General features: G+C 47.7%; 2 protein-coding genes across 4 annotated transcripts in view; both read right to left on the reverse strand.

Moving 5' to 3' along the window:
* DTX4 (deltex E3 ubiquitin ligase 4) overlaps positions 1 to 3,293 on the reverse strand; it is an 18,782-nt gene extending 15,489 nt beyond the window's left edge. The window contains exons 1-2 of one of the 2 annotated variants that reach the window (XM_071762192.1): positions 3,152 to 3,237; positions 24 to 297 (exon numbers count right to left, since the gene is read on the reverse strand). In XM_071762192.1, coding sequence (XP_071618293.1) covers positions 24 to 297; positions 3,152 to 3,156 — 279 coding nt within the window. In that variant the 5' untranslated portion in view covers positions 3,157 to 3,237. Of the gene's footprint in view, positions 1 to 23; positions 314 to 3,151 lie in introns of both variants that reach the window. The other variant, XM_071762196.1, reaches the window with a different exon arrangement.
* ZFP91 (ZFP91 zinc finger protein, atypical E3 ubiquitin ligase) lies at positions 1,291 to 18,780 on the reverse strand. 2 transcript variants are annotated; one of them, XM_071762199.1, is made up of 11 exons: positions 18,444 to 18,780; positions 17,736 to 17,761; positions 10,261 to 10,476; positions 9,987 to 10,023; positions 9,399 to 9,485; positions 8,922 to 9,044; positions 6,596 to 6,646; positions 6,016 to 6,094; positions 5,580 to 5,694; positions 4,970 to 5,069; positions 1,291 to 4,634 (listed from the first exon to the last, which is right to left on the reverse strand). In XM_071762199.1, the coding sequence occupies exons 1-11, from the start codon at positions 18,731 to 18,733 to the stop codon at positions 4,124 to 4,126; spliced, it is 1,635 nt and encodes a 544-aa protein (XP_071618300.1). In that variant the 5' UTR covers positions 18,734 to 18,780; the 3' UTR covers positions 1,291 to 4,123. The 2 variants fall into 2 exon arrangements, with proteins under 2 accessions (XP_071618300.1, XP_071618299.1); XM_071762198.1 differs by having other exon boundaries at positions 9,399 to 9,488.
* Positions 18,781 to 19,540: the final 760 nt, after the last annotated feature.

The following is a 19,540-nucleotide window of genomic DNA, read 5'->3' on the forward strand; positions in this document are numbered from 1 at the left end:
GTTTGACTTCAGGTCAAACTTACATAGGTGTCCAGGAGATCGATGACATCCGAGCGCATCTTCCCAGCCAGGCGAATGCCTCTGCTGCACAGGTCACGGCACCGGAGGGCAGCCGAGGGGCTGCCTGCTGCCGCCATGGCCCAGGCAGCTGTTGGGGCACCAGGCTCAGGGCGCAGCGCCTGCCCGGCCCAGGGAGGACAATCCCTTGCTGAGCTGGTGCATTCCAGCTGGGAGCTCTGCTCACGCGTCCGCTGGCCTGGCTCTCCCCCTCTTCCGTGCCTGGGGCCTGGCACAACACTGCAAATTCCCGCCTCTGGGATCAACAGTGACAGATTATTTCCCTAATTCCCCCCTGCTTTGCTACACCAAACGCCTTGCCCAGAATGGTCTCACCCAACAGCAATAGGCTCCCAGCCCCAGCACTGACCCATTCCTCCCTCAGACACACAGTGAGTTTAGCAGTACACTGATCCCCCTGCGTTTATGACTGAAGCGGGGAAACCAGTGCTGGGAAGAGGCAAGCAAAGCCTAGACATTGCTCAGCCTCTCAGTCTGGGCAGTGGGCTTGGAGCTGAGTGAGGCAGAGTGCTGGGGGTTCTCCAGTGAGGGACTGAGGGCAGTCCCCAAGCTGGAGATCCAGCATCAGCTGCAGGCTAGGCTGTAACTCAGACCCCAACAGAAAGTGGCAGGGGCCTGTCCTGACTGTTTCCAGCCCTCTTATTTCCCCATGGCTCTGAGTCCCCCTGGTCTAACCACCCTTTCCAGGAAAGTGCCCCTGCCCCACCCAAAAACCCAAAACCAACAAAAAAACAAACAAACAAAAAAACCCAAAAACCAACAAAAAACCCCGAAGGGACTGGGGAGGATGTCCCAGCCAACCACCACAAGTAAGCTGCATGCACCAAGACAAAAACGGCCCTTTTGGTTGGTTTTTGTTTTAGTTGTTTTTTTTTTTCCTCAGTACATTTATTTTGGTTATGTATTACCCAGATTAAGAGAAAAAAACAGGACTTGAAAAACAGTTTCCCTTTAGCATCACAGTACACCGAGCCCTGTCCCAAACCCCAGGCAGTGGCCAACCCGACTGCATCATTGCCACCTGGTGGCTACTGCAGAAAGCGCTGCGGAGCTGCGGGGGACACCCGGCTACAGCGGGCACAGACCCAGGCCGAAATCCTGCACTCCAGGGTCCCAGGAGGGCACAGCAGCCACAAGCTCAGCAGGTGAAGGGCCCTGTGCCCCCTCCCCGGGAGGATTAAAAAAAAAAAAAAAAAAAAAAAAAACAGGGAAAAAAATACAAAAATGTTTATTGCAAACTACTACAATAATTTATTGAAGCAAACCATGCGAGTGAAGGAGAGACATCGAAGGGAGGAGCAGCTGCAGGAGGGCTGTCAGTTTCAGGGTTTCCAATAGGAGTGGGAAGGGAGCTACACCAGTCTCTCCTGCATCAGGATTAGCAGGCTGTGGTTAGAGGACAGACAGGCAACTGGCCGAGACCAGGAAAAGAAAAAGAGCTACAAGAGGTGTGTATGAAAGGACAAGGCAGGGAGTGGCAGGGATCAGAGGTGTCCAGGCCAGGAAACAAATGAGCTGCTTGACACTGCATCCCGGAGATGCAGCCGATGGCAAACTCTGTTCTGCTCAGGGCTGCTGGGTCAGACACAGAACAAATCAGCCTCCCTGGCCTCCAAGGCAGGTGCAATGAGCTGTGCCACCAGAAGTGAGCAAGCCTTTGACACAAAAACATTTTAGCGTCATCCCTCAGAAAGCGAAACCCCAAGCTCTCCGTCTTAGTGTTCCATGCAAGGCTCTGCCCACACTGCACCTCCCATGGAGCACAGGGGTCTCCCCAGAGAGAAGATCCATGCTCCTGCAGGGTGAAACCATAAGAGCTGGGTTTGAACACATCTCACCATGCTGCTACTCTTTAATTTGCAAGGAGAGGGGACCAGCTGGCTATACAAAATCTTCCTGCTGGAAATCACTGTATCAATAATTTGATCCAAGCAAGAAATTGGATCATCCCAACTGAGGAAACTAGCTTAGTTTAACACTGTACCACCGCAGACCTGGAATGCACTGTCCCAAGAGACCTATGTTAAGGACACTGGGCCCTTATCCTTTATCTCCAGAAGAGGCTTGTGGACAGACCCATCTCCTAAAGGCATCGGAACCATGCTGTTGCCACGGTGCAAGAGCGTGGGATGCCCACACCCAGGGATAAGACACCAGCATTACAAACTGTTCAGCAATGAACTACCCCAACACCAGAAGTGTTTCAACTTGCTCTAACAGACATCAGTGTAAGAGGGGAAGGGAGGGGACAAATCAGGACAAATGGCCCAATAAAAGCTGTTAGGTGTGGGCCATGTCTGGATTTCCAGGCAGCACAGAGGCAGAGTGGGTGTTCAGAGTCAGTTTCCTGTGAGAAGTTCCCAATTACATTCCATATTTTACTGCCATTCTCCAGACCCCAGGTACCTGATTTCACCTGGCTGCTCAGTGCAACAGACAAGATACTTCACCTCTGCGCCCAACCACATTAACACAACCGAAAAAACCAAGCAAACAAAAAGCCCAGGTTATTCTTCACCTCTTCCAAAAACACTACGAATTCAAGGCCACTGAATCTCCGCACAGATTTTCAGGTAAGAGCAAAAAGATCCAAGTCTCCATGGCAGATACATCATAACCCATGTAAACTTTTCCAAGGGCGCAGAGCTGTCCTAACTACACTGTCAGGCAACACTTGAACTGCCACATTTCACGGAAAGCAGGGGTGCTTGCGCAGAAGAGAACAGCTTTGAGAACACCGCTGCACAACTGCCTCCCCCCACAGGGGCAGGAAAAGAAGCCAAAAGCCTTAGTCCCACATCAGTTTACTGCCTTGGATAAACAAGCCTGAGACGACCATATCCAGTCCCTGCTTCTGTGTGTTTGTCTAGACCTGGAAAGGAGAGGCAGAGGTGGATGAGGAGCACAACATCCTTCAGCAGCAAGCAGCTCACAACTGTTCTGACAGAAGAACAAGTTCCTGGCTAATGATGTTCATCCCTGAAAGGCTAGCGAGCAAGGGGGAGGCAAAAAAGAGCATTTAATGCAAGGATCTCACCCCAGCCTGGGAAGAAGGGAAACAGCCTTCACTCACCTCATCCTGCAAACAGGCTCATCTCCAGGGGTTCTCCCTCTCCTCTGGAAAAGCCGTGAGACACATCTGCCTCCAGAACACTGCCTTCCTTCACCTTGGCTCTCCCGGCTGCTGTTACGACAGCATGACGTGCTCCCTGCAACTCGTTAGTGCAAGGGAGCACACTAGGAAACAGCCCCAACCCCTTCCACCCCCACCCCCTAAGAACAGAACTAAAAAATACCGACCCTTTTTTTCATCAATAAATAAGGAATCTTGTTACCACAACACAAAACCGAAACATGTTCAAAGTGCAAATTACTGTCGCCAAACTAGGATGCTCCTCCTTGCCTCTCCCACGCAGGGCTCCCCTAGCCCCCGGGCCTCTCCGAGCAAACATGATCTATGAGCCAGGGCGTTCCCTCAACTTCCTGCCAGAGCTGGAGCCAAGGAGTGCAGTGGGGAGAGGGACATGCGCTGTTCCACAGCTCACCCTGCCGAGGGGGCCTAAAGTGCCAAGCCAAACTCCCAGCCCTGGGAGGAAGAATGAAACTGCAAGGACCAGAGTGTAGCAATGCATAGAAGTTGGGACCAGGGGCAAGACAGAGTCCTAAGAAACTTGCCCAGAACACATCAAATGCTTTCTAGTTTGTGAGTGGGGGCCACGTCAAAGAGCCAGAAAGGCATATGCTCTGGAGTAGAGCAAAAGGTTTCAGCAATCCCCCCCTTCCTTGGAAAAATCCATTGCTCAATCCAACTTCCTCTGGTTATGGCAGCACGTGCCCCTTTCTACAAAGGAGCAGTGGTTGGGATAGAGAGGATGTGCTGTGATCCATGCTGGAGGAGAGCAGACCCTTCGGTTATTTACTGGTATTGTGAGTGTTCCTTTAACTTTTCTCTCTTTCAGTACATGTTTCGGCTTTTTTTGTTGTTTGTTTGTCCTTTTAAATACAGAGTCCAAACCGTCCCAGGACCCACGTGCTTCCCCACCCACTAAGGTCCAGTGGAGTCTGAATCTTCAATGAGCACCTCTGTGGTGGCTCCCAGGATCTCTGTGTTCATCACCAGCCCCTCTGGGTTTGTACTGCTACCACTGCCCACAAAGAGCTTGCCATCAGCTACCAGGCTCACACGCTCTGCCCCACTGCAGTATGTCTTCGGCATCCCATCTGGGTTCAGCAGCAGGCAATCTGCCGGGGCAGCACTTCCCAGGGGGTCAGGAAGAAGGGGGAGGCCCTGGGCATCAGTGGGTGGCACAATGGCCTCAGTATTAGTGCCCAGGATGTCAGTGCTGGTGATCAGGGCACCTGCATTGGCTGCCAGTGCTTCAGCAATAAGCACTTCAGGGTGGCTCTTGGCTTTGTGAGCTACGACACTGTCCTTCTTCTCAAATTTCTTGCCACAAATGTTGCAGGAGAACTGGTAGAAGGAGTCTGCATCGTGTTTCTTCATGTGCCAGTTGAGGGAAGCCTTCTGCCGGCAGGTGAATCCACAGATCTCACACCTGGGAGGGGAGAAAGAGAAGGTCACACCACAGGGACATCAAAGGCTGACTAAAATGGGATGTCACCGCGGCACCAGCACTTCCAGTTTTATTTGCAGAGGGCTTATGTTCCTCAGATCTCTACTGAGACAACGCCTCATGCATTGGAGCAGGTGAGACAAGTGGCAACTCAAACGTTCCTACAGGTTTGTGTTTCAAAAGAGCTGGGACACCAAGAGCAGCTTCTAGACCTGACTTCAGAGCTGACCCTGCTCTTGGTGCAGTCCAAGAACACCCTCGGTGTATCAAATGGTCTCTCAAAGTTAAGAGCGCGATAAACAAGCAGAGGTACTCACTGCAAGGGCTTCTCGCCTGTATGGATCATTCGGTGCACCGCCAAGTTATGAGAACTCTTGAATGCCCGGGCACAGTACTCACAGATGTAATCCCTTTGATCTAAAAAGCAACACCAGTTGGAGCATTATTCTCCAGCAGACCTGCCCCCTTTCCCACCTCTCACATGTTGGGGGCAAAGCTCCACAAGAAGCAGCAGAACTAGAAGCGCCAAGAGGCTAGGAGGCATAGCAAAGAAGGTGGTGCCCCAAAATACACCGCAGCAGCTGATCTGGAGAGTTAAGGAGTGGTTAAGACTCTCCTAAGAGCTAATTACCCATTCTGACCAATACTGAAGGACTGGCAGCTTAAGACACCTTGGCTTGATTTGTTCCTCTACAGAACCCCTGAGTGATACTTGCCAGAGGGGGAATTAAAAGCTCCACAGCCTGTTTCTTTCATTTCCTTTAAATATGGTAATCCAGAAGGAAATAATACCCTACTGCTGCAAAATCTATGCCACCTGCCTTGGCTTCACTCTCCCCTGAAGTTCTAGGACTTTTCCAGACACCACCCACATCTCTGTTCACTAACCCAAGGGGGTGTTTGTACACATCTCCCACCTCCCTGTACCTGTGTGGTGTTTGGCATGCCGCAGGAGCTGCTTCTGGAGTCGGAAGAGCCGACCACAGGAGGGATGAGGACATACGTATTTTTTCTTCAGCAAGTGCTGGTACTTTATGTGATGCTATAAAGGAAGAGTGAAAGGTTGAGGCTCTTTCTTTACATGCCTAAGAGCACAACTGAATCACACCAATCCCAGATGGCCCTTCATCAGGCCACCAGACTCTGATGTCTGACAAGACAGCCTTGTACCACAAACACTAAGATTGTGATCTCCACTGAGAGCAGACAGACAAGGAAATGTGGACAGATACAGAGACATAGCTGCCCACAGCTGATGTTAGAAAGGAATGCTTCAGTGCCAGAGGAGCATCAGCTGCCTGTTCTGAACAGCCCTTCCCTGCCCTCACACATGCCAGGCAGGAAGTGAAAAAACTCAACCAACCTGCAGGTAACGTGGGTGAGCCAAGACTGTGCCACAGCCTTCCATCTCGCAACGGACATATTGTATCGGAGGCTTCTTCCTGAGAAATCCATAAGGAAATGGGCAGAGGTGTTAGCTGATGGATCTGAACCCAGGGCAGCAGCAAGATAAATGAGTGCAAGTGCAGCAGTTCATGAGAGCAAAGGATTACCACCCCAATGCTCTTGCTTGGGCTATGCTGACAGAGACATTTCACTCCACTTCTTGCAATACATGAGGGTTCTTTCCAGAGCTGGGAAAACCCCAGGAGATACCGAATTCTCAGAATCTATCACTGGGCAATGCCAGGCTACAGATATACTCAGAAGCTGGGGTGATGTTTGTGTGTTAGGGTTCAGCTGGAAGAAGTTAAACCCACACCTATTGGGGGAAGGAAAAGAAGGAAAGGAAAAGCATGCTGCAATTTTATTTTTTTGTCTTCCCTTTCAGGCAGATTTCTATACCGTGCAAGAAGGGTGGCTTTGAGACAATGAACAGCTCTGTATAGGACACAGGGGAAGCATATCTTCAGAACAGAACTGAGTAGAGGGGAACACTTTACCTTCTCTTGGGCAGCCTTGGGCTCTTGTCATCCTTTCTCCTTCTTCCCCTCCTGTAACAGGGTTACAGAAATAGAATTGAAAGAAGCTCCTTTACATTGGAAGAGGGCAGAGTTTTTGAAGTGTAGGCTATCAAGAAGGAGCATGCTATAAGAAATACTACAGAACTCACTAGGCTTTTGGCTGAAAAGTAACACACTGCATCCAGCAAGACAGCTGCCCTGGCAACTCAAAACACCTGAAGTTTCTAAGGAAACACTCCTATAAGATGAGCAGGTTCCCTGAAGAAGTTTAGTAACCAGGCCTCAAGGCCTCCACGCAAACTGCCCCTGCATTTTGTAAGACTGCTACACCACACAGACGATTGCTCCCTGTGGAGCTGTGATCCCCATGTTTCTGATAGCTGGCTGATGCTTTTTTCTGCATGACATTTGCTGTCACATGGAGGACCTCAAATCACCCTGCTGCTGCCAACACAGTCAGGCTGCAGCTGCACAACTACCTGCTAGGTCTACCACACAAAACACTTCTGAAGACAGCTGCCTAGCTCAAATGTGTTTCAGCCCACCGCTCACACTTGCACGGACACCAGCAAACAGGTAACAGACTGACACAGCCCAACAGCTAGAAACTACCAACTCTTTTGCCACATTGCACTGAGGAAGGGCTATTTTAAAAAACTCTCAACCAGGCACCGTATGCTTCTTTCTGTTTTCTTTTAAACCTGTAACTGTCCAATTTGTGACCTTATAATTAAATTCTTCCCTTTCCAGGCTGCCCATCAGCAGACAAGATTCTACTCTCCCAAGTTTCTGCTGAAGACAGCTAGCAAGCTATGCCCTCATTAGCTGCCAGATATAGAAAAATCAATTGAGTGCAAGCTGGAGGCTGGTCCAGAGGAAGGCAACATTCTTGAGAAATAAACGCTTTCTATGGTTTGCTCTCACAACCCTTACCATTTCCTAATGAAGTTTTTATAAGCACGTAATTTTGCCAATACATCCCAGAACTGATGGTGCACCCTACTTCCTCTGATCTGCTGAGTAATGTTTCACACCATGTGCAAAACATCGATCTGCATGATTAGAAAGAACGGGATTAATGATGCAGCAGCAATTTTGCTGTCCTCTGACTTAACTCCAGCAATTTATACACCTCAAGACAAAAAAAAAAAATCTATGCTCTGTCTCAGCAAACTTATGTTTATAATGTATGAAGTACAATGCACACTCCCAAGCAACAGCTCTGTCCCGAACACTGTGCCTGCTTGATCATCTTGCTGTAGAGGCACTTAAGAGTAGACTGATGGAACTTTTCTAGACTGTGCTGAGAAATCTTTATTGATCAGACCATATTCAAGCCACCCCTTCAGAAGAGGCACAGGCTTTACTATGCACAAAAGTAGTGTCTGATCCAAACATCACAACCACAAGCCTCAGAGAGCCATCTCTAACAGGAAAATTAACAAGTTCTCAAGATATCTGCCTGCTTTCTGCTGTCCAGTGTAAATCAGCTCTGCAGCGGCTTACAAAACAAGGTGAGAAATTTAAAGGAAGGTGTGCGGAGCACGATGCTGCAGACCAGCAGAGGGAGCCCCGTTTGTTCAATTACTCACAGAAGAGCTAAAGTACAAAACCTGCTGATTTTTTCACATACACTCAGTCCCAAAAGAATGTCTTTGACACAGACACATATATCCACTCTACCCCAATTTCCAGAAAGCTTCGGTGTGCAGTTCCAGTGACAGTGTACCAAAAGATTCTGAGTCTCCACTCAAAGCACTCGTGGTGATTAAGTAGCAAAAATTTGTTCGTTTATTTCTCCAAAACAATGGAGAAGACACAGAACTGTTTTTCCTGAGCTCTGGTGTGTCAGTCCCAAATGCACAAAGAGGACACTTGTCACACAACACATACAAAGTATTGCTATGTCTCCCTTTAGGCACACAACAGAAGAGATGTTGCTTTCCTAAACTGACTCTCTGATACAGTCTTCTAATCCACTTCAGACATAACACCACGAAACAAATTTTAACAGTGCTCTGAAGTATTTTAGTGTGTGGCCATACACAGGTAGGCTGACTAAACCCCAGTATGGAGAAAAAAAATCCTCAAATTAAACAAAAACACCATCTGTTCTATTTTTCCTTGCAGAATGTGTGTAAGATACTAGAAAGCAAGACTTTTATCAGAACAAAAGGTTCTGTCCTATTATCTTTCAGGCCCAGAGAAGGAGAGGGGAAGCCAACAGCAAAACACCGCTGCATATCAGCAAGAATGCAAAATATATGACACATACTGCTACATATAACTGCAGAGTTTTACTCACTTCCTTGGTGGTTCTTCATCTTCCTGAAGCTCATTCTCTTCTTTCACTTCTACTTTAATCTCTTTCTGTTTCTCTTTTTCTTCCTTCACTTTGCTAGCTTTTCTCCTTTGCTTTGGTGTTTCCCTACAAAGATACAAATACACCACCTTACTCCAATATTCTTTCCATTGTCTGCTTTTTACAAAGACATAAGCAAAAACTGGATCAAAGTTCTATTTATCAAATCCCACCTCCAAGCAGAAATAGGAACAAGCATTAAGGATGAACCTGGCAGCCAGCAGGGCTCTAAAGGCTTTAGTTAGTCTGTTACAGAAGAACTGTAGGCAACATTTAGAACACGCTGTGTCCAATGGGAGCTGCTCCACCTTAGCAACTAGCACTGGTTCTTTGGGTTGTATTCAAACCAAGGGCTCATTCAACCAAGATATCACAGTTTTGGGGGGTCTGAAAACACAGTAAGTATGTAATCCAATGTACTTCTCCAGATGAGGCTTGTAGGTTTCATCTCTTGGATCATCTTTGAAGGGAACTTCTTCCTCACTGATGAGCATCTCCTCATCATCACTGCTAGGAAAAAAGGAAAAAAGGACTTTAGCAGCAATAGCTTAAGCAGTACTGCAAGAATATTCATGCACCATCCCCTAGAATGGCAGTCAGTATTACACAGCACTTTCTCATTCAGGATGACTGAGGAAATCTAACAGCTTGCACTAAGGAGCATGATGTCAGCCAAAACAGACAGGCTAGGCAGAGCAGTCTCCTCTTGTCAATCCACCCAACTACAGCCTCTGGTCCTGAAGGAATAAAGCTACCAGGTGAAATGTCCAGTCCAGATTTTACTATCCACTTCTTCACAGTATTTCCTGACATCTGCAGTCCATCTAGAACCCACAGTGAAAATGCAAGGGGTCCAGGACTAATTGAGAACATAGCTACTATCCATGCCACAAATCTATCCCTTCAAAGCAGCACTTACTTTTGCGGGGAAAAAAACAATCAGGCCTCTATTTTCCCTTTTTGATACACTGACTAGTAAGAAATACCACAAAATAATCGATTTCCTACCTGACTGCAGCTGTAGACTGGTGCTCTTCTGTGACCACTGAAAGGAAAAGTCACCATTAGGTTTCAATTTGTGTTCACTGCAGTGAGCTCATCTGTCAACAATCAGTGCCAGGAGTGCTGGTGGCAGAAGGTACTTGTGATCAAGAAGCACCACGCCTATACCTGCTACAGACTCCATACCGCTCATAACGTTATGCCCACATCCAAGCTCCCTTCAGAGTTTCCCAAGACCTGACTAACTCCAGGAACTTTCAAGCCAGGGCTTCCCACATACCGTATTCAAGCTGGTCTGCGTTTGGCTCTGACTTGCAGACAAGCTGCAGGGAACCCGTCTTGGATCTGGAGGCACGCGAGTTCTCGGTGTCACGCTGCCGGGCCACTGTGGCTGACCTGCTGCTGCGCCAGCTCCTGCTGGGCCTGGCCGTGCTGACTGGAGAGCCATGGCTGAGGATGCTGGGAACTTCCTCCTCTTCCTTCTCTTCTTTGGGATCTGAAAAAAAAACATTGCAATCTCTTCAACGGTAACAATAATAAAAAGCATAAATCCTACTATTAACGCACACTCCTCTTTGTTGACATCTGCCTCTGTCTACTCCGACAGGGACACTGCTGCCTCTGCCAAGGCAAACAACATGCCAGGGCTTTACCTCAGCAAGCCGTCATCCAAAATTTTCATAGCATTTCCTATTGCCTCTAAACAAAGACACAAATATTTTAAAACAGCACACACTTCCCTCTGATCAAGGCTAAGATGATGATTATTTGCTGGCTGTGATCTAAGAGACAGACACTCATAAACCTCAGCAACAGCTCTGTGAAAGACTAGCTTCAAAGTTGGACCATGTTAAAAGTAGTGTCTGGAGACTCCCCCAAACACATATTTAATCAGAACTATATACCTGGTAATAAACCTGTGGAATCTGAGCAGGATGTTTCTGGTCTTACGCTAGAACAAAACTCATCACAAGCAGAGTTAGCCTGAGGTCTACTCATTTATAGCTTCTACAGGTGGTTTCTTTTTTGGCTGATGGCTCATCTCCAGATAAGTTCTGTCAAGATACCAGAACAGGCTATGTCTGTGAGGAGGTTCATCCCTTAAAAACGAAAATTCCTCAGAACAGTTCATTTGATTTCACTTTTTGGTGCCTGCTGTGACACTGGACCTTAAAGGACCCAAATACCTTATGAAATTTCATAAATGATGTGCTGAAGAAATTAATTCCAAGTAGGTGGCTGAGCTCACCATGCAGGTTTGCCACCACTCTAGTACACAAAGCCACCTGCAGCACTCTGCAGGGCCTGTACCCTGGGCTAAGCTCTGACCTGCTCCTTTTCATCCAAACACACCGCTGTCTGTTTCAGGGGGTGTTCTGCTGCTGAGCAGCAGTGAGCTGTCCCCCTGAGATGCCTGGGAGTTTATCAAGCACCTCTTGGCCAAGCCAGTGGACAGCCCTCTAAGGACAGCTGGAGAGCAGCTCTGCTAGGCTGGGAGTCTCAGCAAAGAGCAATCTGCACATCAGGTTCATGTCCTGGTGGGGAGGAAGGTTCACAGATTCCTGGGCACCATTCACAGCAGCAGTCAGGAAATGGGGACACTGATACTCCCCTTGACTCAGCACTTGTTAGACCACATTTAGATTCCCTCCTTAGTTTTGGATCAATGACAAGAAGGTCGTCAACATGCTTGAGCAGGCATCTAAATTCTGTGTTGAACCTGTGTGAAGCAGCAAGTGGGACCAGAGACATCCTGAGATCCCTCCCAACCCGACATCTCTCATTTCACATCAAGCTTTTTGAACGAAATCATCCTTTTAGTTCCAGCATGTAGTCTGCTTTGCACAACACAGTCCCCAATCCTTGATTAACAAGGTGGGAATAATCAACGTTTGACTGAAAAAATCTGACTAGAATACAGAATGAGAGACATTACACTTTCAATGTAAAACAGCGACCAAGTCTGATGTCTTGCATGTATAAAGCCCCCTTCACCATCAGAGCATGAATTACACCTTTTTGGCTTCTTCGTTCAGAGGATCTCAAATGAACAAACTGCTTTACATTTTTAATCCTAGTTGTGGACATACTCATTTTTTTTTTAATGCTAAATTAAATCCAAAGACACTTGAAACCATTCTGGAGAAAACTCCCCCTCAAAATTGCCACTTGGCAATTTTGCTTCATCTCTCTAAAGTGAAGGTGCTAATTAAGCCCCTTCTCATGATTCCTCCTTTTTATCCCTTCCTCTACCTTGGCATGCTTGCCTAGCAGATTCATTTCATTTTTATATGGTATGAATACCTATTTATCTAAAAAAAAAACAAACCAAAAACCCTACACAACCAATCAAAAAAAAAAAAAACAACCACAGGAGAAGCATCAAATATTTACTTTACAGTAGAACTTGTAAAGCAATACAGAGCTATTAGTTGAAAATCCTTATAATTCTAGATGCTTCCAATGGGGGACACATGCAAAGGTCAGAGCTGCAGCAGGAAACTCCTATCTGCGAAGTATTCAACCTCACTTGCAGCTGAAATCAGCCCTCATCGAGGCTTCACCTGAAATCTAAAATTGCAAATGAAAAGTTCTGTATCTTTAATAAATTTTGTGTCTCCCATACCCAAGTTTCCTTTTTTCCTTCTTCACAGAAACAGCTTTCTGATGAATCCAGCCTGCTTCTCAAAAAAGCAAAACAGGAAAAAAAAACAACCACAAAACAAAAAATAAACAAACAGACCAGAATGAAATAAACCACAGTGCTAAATACAGAGACAGTAATTGGCTGGAAGAGCAGTACTTCCTCCTCCTGTTGCTTCTTGTCTAACATGCCTGACCTGGCATTAGCAGTAATCACAACCCTGTTACTGGAGGTTTTTTGATTTTAATTATGTTTGAGGATCCCTCCCCACACTTCTGACAGGTCAGGAACACAGTTGTCGCTGTCTTTGTGTATGAGCAGCGGAAGGAGTCAGGAGATGCCAACCTGTCCTGATTGTACAGGGACCATATAGTTATTTTCAGTCCTGTCTCAGGTACCACTCTGTGCCTGGCTAAACACAGGCCCTGTGGCTGAACACTGCATTACCCTCTTCTCTCACAAATGTCACCACACAGAAAGCCATGCTCCACAGTTAGCAGGATTTGGCATAAAGAAGGAAGAGAAACAAGACAAAGGGAACAAACATTGCAATTACAGAGAATCAGGCTCTGCTCTTCCAACTAAAAAAGCTGCTGTTTGAACCTCTAGAGACTGACACATCAGAAAAAAATTTAGATTAGAATGGCTGTAGTCAATTCTCCATTTAAAAGGTGTATAAGCCAATATCCTGCTAGTTCATTGCAAGTGTCAACAATGGTGATGGACATCCTACCAATCCTTTCCATCTTTTGGCTCCTTTGACTCTTCCTACCTTGAGTATTTCACTTAATAATAAAGCAAGTCACTTAATAATAAACAGGTTTTATTCTGAGGCACATTCACCATTCTGCCGAGTTTTCCCAATATCCTTTAAACTGAACACCGTCTAGGGCAGACAAGACGTATGGATTTGCATGATGGTACTCAAGAGATGTCCTTTAAGCCTAAAATTTGTCCAAAAAACAGCAGTCACTAGCCAAAGGAACAAGAAAAAGAAACCTGGGAGGAAATTAGCTACAAAGTTGTAGCTCTTTTAATTGTTAAGACAACCAAAACCCAAGTTTCTGGGCACTGCTCTACTTCCTAACAGAGTTTACCCCAATAGCGCTCCATGTTTACTCACCGTGCTAGTAGGCAGACTCCTGTTTCAGACATGCAGCAGAATTGTGTCCTCAGCCACCCTCTCATTCTGCCCCTGGAGCACTGACCATGGGGTCAACCAAACCAGCAAGAGCATCTCTCTCTGAACCTGTATCATATTTTTCTATATATATCAGCATTGCCACAAACTGTAACAGAAGGTATAAATACCAAAGCTTGTCCACTGCCTCCCAGACCAGGAGATAAGTTCACCCTTACAAGTCTCAGTTCCTCCTAGTATCATGAATCCACTTTGCAGGCAGCACATTCACAGGAAGTCACAGAGACTGGCACTTGTGTTTTTCCTCATGCTGTGTTTCTTGCTTCATATCTTGCTTCATATATGCTTCACAGCCATATCACTCCCTGGCCCTACACTGAATTGCTCCGAGAACAAGGTGCTTACTGCTTCTTTTTCATGTCACTGGATACTGGAAGTGATAAAGAGGTGTCTGGGTAACGGACAGCAAGCTAACAAGGGCCTGAGCAGAAAATTCACATATCCCACAGACAACACCTCCCTGACCTTCTTCCCAAGCACTGAAGGAAAACAAAATCCCAGGCACATATCAATTACTCATGGCAAAGAGCAGAAAGGGAAAGTATGCATTTCCTTCTTGAAGAAGTAGCAGTTCATCTTGCATGATCATGCAAGATGTCCACTGCTCCCTGTTCCCCTAACACCTTGCAGATGCAGTGGATGTTGCTCTCTATTTTGGGAAAGGTGAACAGGCAGTCAGAGAATTGAGACCGGAGCTGCCACTCCCCACAGGAAAGGTGCTTGGCAGCAATGCTGCTACAGATGACACCTTGCAAGTGCTGCTGACTGCCAAGCACTGCTGTTCTCAGCAGAGCTTCTTGCTTCTGATGCTTACAGCAAAACTTGCAGACTAGGCATAAACCACCCTTTTATAACTGGTGCACTGCCAGGCATCGGTCCTGCCACACCAGCAGCTTGGAAATCCACGCAATTACACTCAGAACTGGGAGCTATTTGGTACTCTGTGTCTGCTTTTACCCGCCACACTTGTTCGGATGTTCAAACTCTTACTTACTAACCCCCTTTTAGCCTGCAGCTCAGAGGTGAGCTTGTTGCAATAACATATTCCTCTCTTTCTGACATCACAACATTAACAAATTCTCAGGCCACTCTATCCTTAACATGTAGAAAAATTAATTTTTCCACGGCTAAAAATTAAGTTTTTCAATCACTAACAAGAAATTTTCTAAATTTCGATTTAGAAAGCATCTTACTAATCCTGCAAAGCAAATACTTTCAGAAAACACCATGTACAATAAAATGAAAGGAAAATTAACTCTGAATTATTATTAAACAATTACTAAAATACTCCACAACATATCTACATCTACATATCTACATCAGATTTAACATAGCAACCATATAACAGATAAGGGATTGAACATATCTAATTTTTTAGTGGCACAGACTTACAAAAAAAAAAACAAAACAAAAAAAAACAAACAAACAAAAAAAAAAAAACAAAAACAAAAACAAAAAAAAACCTCAGGGAAAAAACTCTTGTGTAAACCTCTACCCAAATGGCTCCCTGGGCCCAAAGAGATGTGAAATTGTGCATATGGGACACAGAATAACACCAACCACCCAGGGTGCATCACTGCCATCTCATATGGAAAGACTGGGGGAAAAAATCATGGAACAAGTCACCAAGGTAGTTCCCCATATGCGTTGGTACCTAACAGATGTTATTCCACACACAGCTCCCTTTCTAGTGCATGATTTCCTTAATCACTTGATGAAGAACTACGTAAATACTGCTGCCATCATGCTCTAGCCCACGAGTGCTTCTAGCCCCACCCTCTTTCTTCTTACTGCAGGAGAAGTAATTTTCTTGCCTCTTGCAGCTCTAAAACAACTAAGACAAAGCACATACATTTTGGCAACACAAGAACACAGGGGCTCTGCCACTAAGCACAAGCCTGGTATAACCAACAGCACAAACAGAGATGCGATGGCACCCACCACCTCTAAGCCTTCTTTACCAACAGCAACACCGGTGATTTTACTTCAAAATATAATTCCAAACACAAAGCAACAAACCTTGGGACAGCAAATTTTTACATTTGTCCAACAGACACACAGGATGTGTCACCAGGTACAGTTATACAGAAGCTAACAGCTATGGCTGAGCTGGTGCAAATTTAATATTCTAAACTGGATTTAGTATTTTATAGTGAGGGATTATAGTATCATGCCAATAACCATACAGAATTAAATCTTGTCATTCTCATGCCAGTAAAAGCTAGTACTGAATTCAAAGACTTCATCAGAACCACTCCAGTTTTACTGGATTTTGTCCTCAATCCAGCTCCACCCAGAGGTGCAGTGATAAATGTTATTTTACCTTACAGAATGACAGAGGATTCCTAGCTATCAAAACCCCTGCTGTGCAAGGAAAGCTGCAGTTTCCTTCAGTTTCTTCAAGTAATTTATGCTGACTGCCAAACAGGCAGAAGGAAAGCTCCTCTCCTGTGCACAGCATGATCTGAAGAAGACATTTTAGTCAGTCTGTTTCCAGGTCTCCCACAACATAGCAAAGTGTGCAGCAAGGATTTCACCCAGTGAACAGCTGGGACACAGAAGTGCAGCTTTCTCGCTTCTGTGTTTTTAAAGACTGAAAAACAAACAAATGAAAAATCACCAAGGCAGATTTCCTTTGGACTAGAAGACATCATTTTTCATTGCAAATTTCCATGAAAATGTTCATGCCATCTGCTTTGACTGGAAGTCTAATCATAAAAAAACATGCCAAGAAATGTAATAAATACTTTTCCCACACTCACATTGAAGGACAGATGAATCTCTCAATAGCCAAAGCTGAAGTCAAAAGCAGCTATTGGATAGAGAACCACCAAACTTGTTAAGTTTCAAACTGGCATTTGCCAATCCCAAGCAAGTCCCAAGAAAATGGGACTATTCTGACTGTCTTCACCACTGCTATGTAAACATTTCTGTCTATGGGTATCCAAAACACTGAGAATCACCATGAAAATATGGCCCTCGCACAGATGGTATCTGTACTAAATACACGTTGGTTAATTCTGCTTTGGTCTGCAAAAATACATCTTGCCAGCTAGAACTGTCACAGGTTTCAAAACTCAGCTGGAATAAAGCTATAGATCTGTAGGAGTAAAGTTAAGAGAGTTATAAAATTCCAAGAATAAAGGCAGCCTTCAAGACAAATGCCTGCAAACAAGAACAGAACAGTGCCAGCAGAAAGGTGAATTCATTTGCACAGGTGCATGACCTTTCCTCACTTTCTCATTCCATGACAAGTCCCTAATACCACTGCTACACAAAGCCATTTACTTGGAACTGTTTCAGAAGTCATCAGGGGGTAAGAATCAAAGCTCTTTAACACTTCTTTGTAAAAGAAAATCTCAAATAGATGTACAGAGTTAATGCAATTCACACTGGAAGAAGAAAGTTCTGCTCCTGGTGGCAGCTCCCCCACAGTGGAAACGTTCTCCATTACACCCATTAAGCTACTATTGTTTCCTCTTCAAAATTTTTCTCTTTCACCTCTGAAAACATAAGCATAAAAAATTCACCACCTCCTAAACCTAGAAAAGGACACACATAACTATTTGGATGCTCTTATTTACACGTATCTTTCTCACATCTCTTGAGGACCTACACCTGTATTTTTGTGACAGCAGCAGAACAGATGCAAGCACAGTATGGTCTCAGCTTCTGACAGAGAAGTTATACCCTAGTGGTTACTTGGAAGAGTAGGTTTGTGCATGTTGAGCACATGTGAACAGCAGCAGCAGCTTATTGGAGTTCTTCAGAGAAACCTTGGAAAGAAACTGCATGTCATCAAACAACAAAATAAGTCTTAAAGGAAGGTCCAACAGATGTTTGGCTCCCTTCGTGGGAAAGCCCCGACTTTCTGGATGGAACAGAACCGATTAAAAAATTCACTTCTTACCTTTAACAGTTACTTTATCTGTGCACCTGAAATAAAACAAAAGGCAAACATAAGAGACAGCTTCTCTGTCACGGTGGCAGAAAGAGTAACTGCATGAGCCTAATTACAACTGCGTCCAGACCCACTTTCTTGATCTCAAATTGCTGGTTTCAGACCCTTATACACAGCTTGTTTCCTCCAGAGGAAGCTTTGGTGAACTATAATACTGCACCAGTAGAAGTCTAGTCCAGTCCGTAATAGTTACGCCCATATCAGAGGAGCCTTAACATTATAGCGGGACAGCTCAACGATGTTACCAAGAGCTCCCAGGGCACATGTAGCCAGGTTCATATTCCAGAAATAGCCCAGCAGCGACGTGGGGTGAAGCCCTCCCGGGAACACACCCCCGAGCCCTCCTGCTCGAAACTTTTGCCACCCGAAGCCTTAACAAGCCAGAGCCGAGGAGCTCCCGAAAGGCGGCACCTGTCCCCGCGGCAGGGGCCCGCACCGGGGGTCCCGCTGACAATCGGAGGCAGGACTACCAGGACAGCCAGGGGCGGGCAGCGCCAGGGATACGGCCTTTCCTAGGCAGAAACCGGCAGGGCCAGCTCCGGCTCGGCCTGGAACAAAGAGGCGGAGGTGCGGGGCACTCCGCGGCACTAGCGGCCCACAGAGCGGTACCAAGGCTACCCACCAGCCCCCCCACTCCGAGACCCGCAAGACACTCACCCGGCCCGGGAGGCCTTCCTGGCCACGGGCGGCGTCTCAGCGGCGGACTGGGCCCCAGGGCTGCTCCGCCGACGCCGGGGATACTCGGCCTTACGGCGGCGGGAGGCGGCGACGGCCCGGCCCCGCTCCCGGCCGCCCCTCAGCACTCGGCTGCCACCGGAGTCCTCCCCCTGCTCAGCGGCGGCCGGTACCGTGCGGCGGCGGCCCGAAGACAGCGTCCTATCCACAGCGGGGCCCTGCGCGGGTGGCTGCTGCCCCCCAACCCCCGGCTGCTCGGTGCCCGCCGGCATCGGGGCGAGCAGCGGCTGCGCGCGCCCCTCCCGCCAGGCCCCCTCCGCCCACCCGCGTCGCGGCCAATCACCGCTCACCGCCCACTTTCGCGCGGGACAGCGAGGCGACCCGCCCCCTCCCCGTGCCCGCCAATCTGCAGCCGGGAGCCGAGAAAAAGCCCCACCCGCGGCCTACCTGTCCACCTCCCGCCTTTCTCCGCCGCTCGCGCGCCGCCCGGCCAATGGGCAACGGCTGCGGCCGGGCCCGCCCCCCGCTGCCGCACGGCCAATCAATGACTGGCTCCCCGCGCGCCCTGGGCGGGGCGACGCAGGCGCCGCTGGGGCAGCCGCGCTCGCTCTCCCGCTCCCCCCCCAGCCGGCCCCGCCGCGGCGCCCTTCCGAGAGCGGCCCCTGGGGCTGTCGCTACGCCGGTTTGCCGCCCGGATCGCCCGAACGCCGCGCGGCCGCCGCTCCGCCCACGGCACCACCGGGGTCCCTACCGCCGCCGCTGCCTGCGCCCCTCCGGCTGCCCCCGGGTCCCCTCGCCCTGCGGGCGAGGCCTGGCAGGGGGAGCCGCTCGCCCACCGCCCCACGCAGCCGCTCCCTGCCGCGAGGCTACCGCGCCGCTCGCGGTTCCGGCGAGGCCGGGCGGCAGAGCCCGCTTTAGGCTGTTGCTTCTCCTTTAAGAAAAAAAAAAAAAAAAAAAAAAACGCCCCGTCGGGCGGCGGGTGAAAGTCGGTGACAAAATGGCGGCCGGCGCAAAGGGGGCGGGGCTTACTGCGAAGGGGCCGCCTGCTTCCGCTCCGCCTCCGCGCATGCGCACCGCCT

The sequence above is a fragment of the Heliangelus exortis genome, chromosome 18, assembly GCF_036169615.1.
Source record: "Heliangelus exortis chromosome 18, bHelExo1.hap1, whole genome shotgun sequence".
NCBI lineage: Eukaryota > Metazoa > Chordata > Aves > Apodiformes > Trochilidae > Heliangelus > Heliangelus exortis.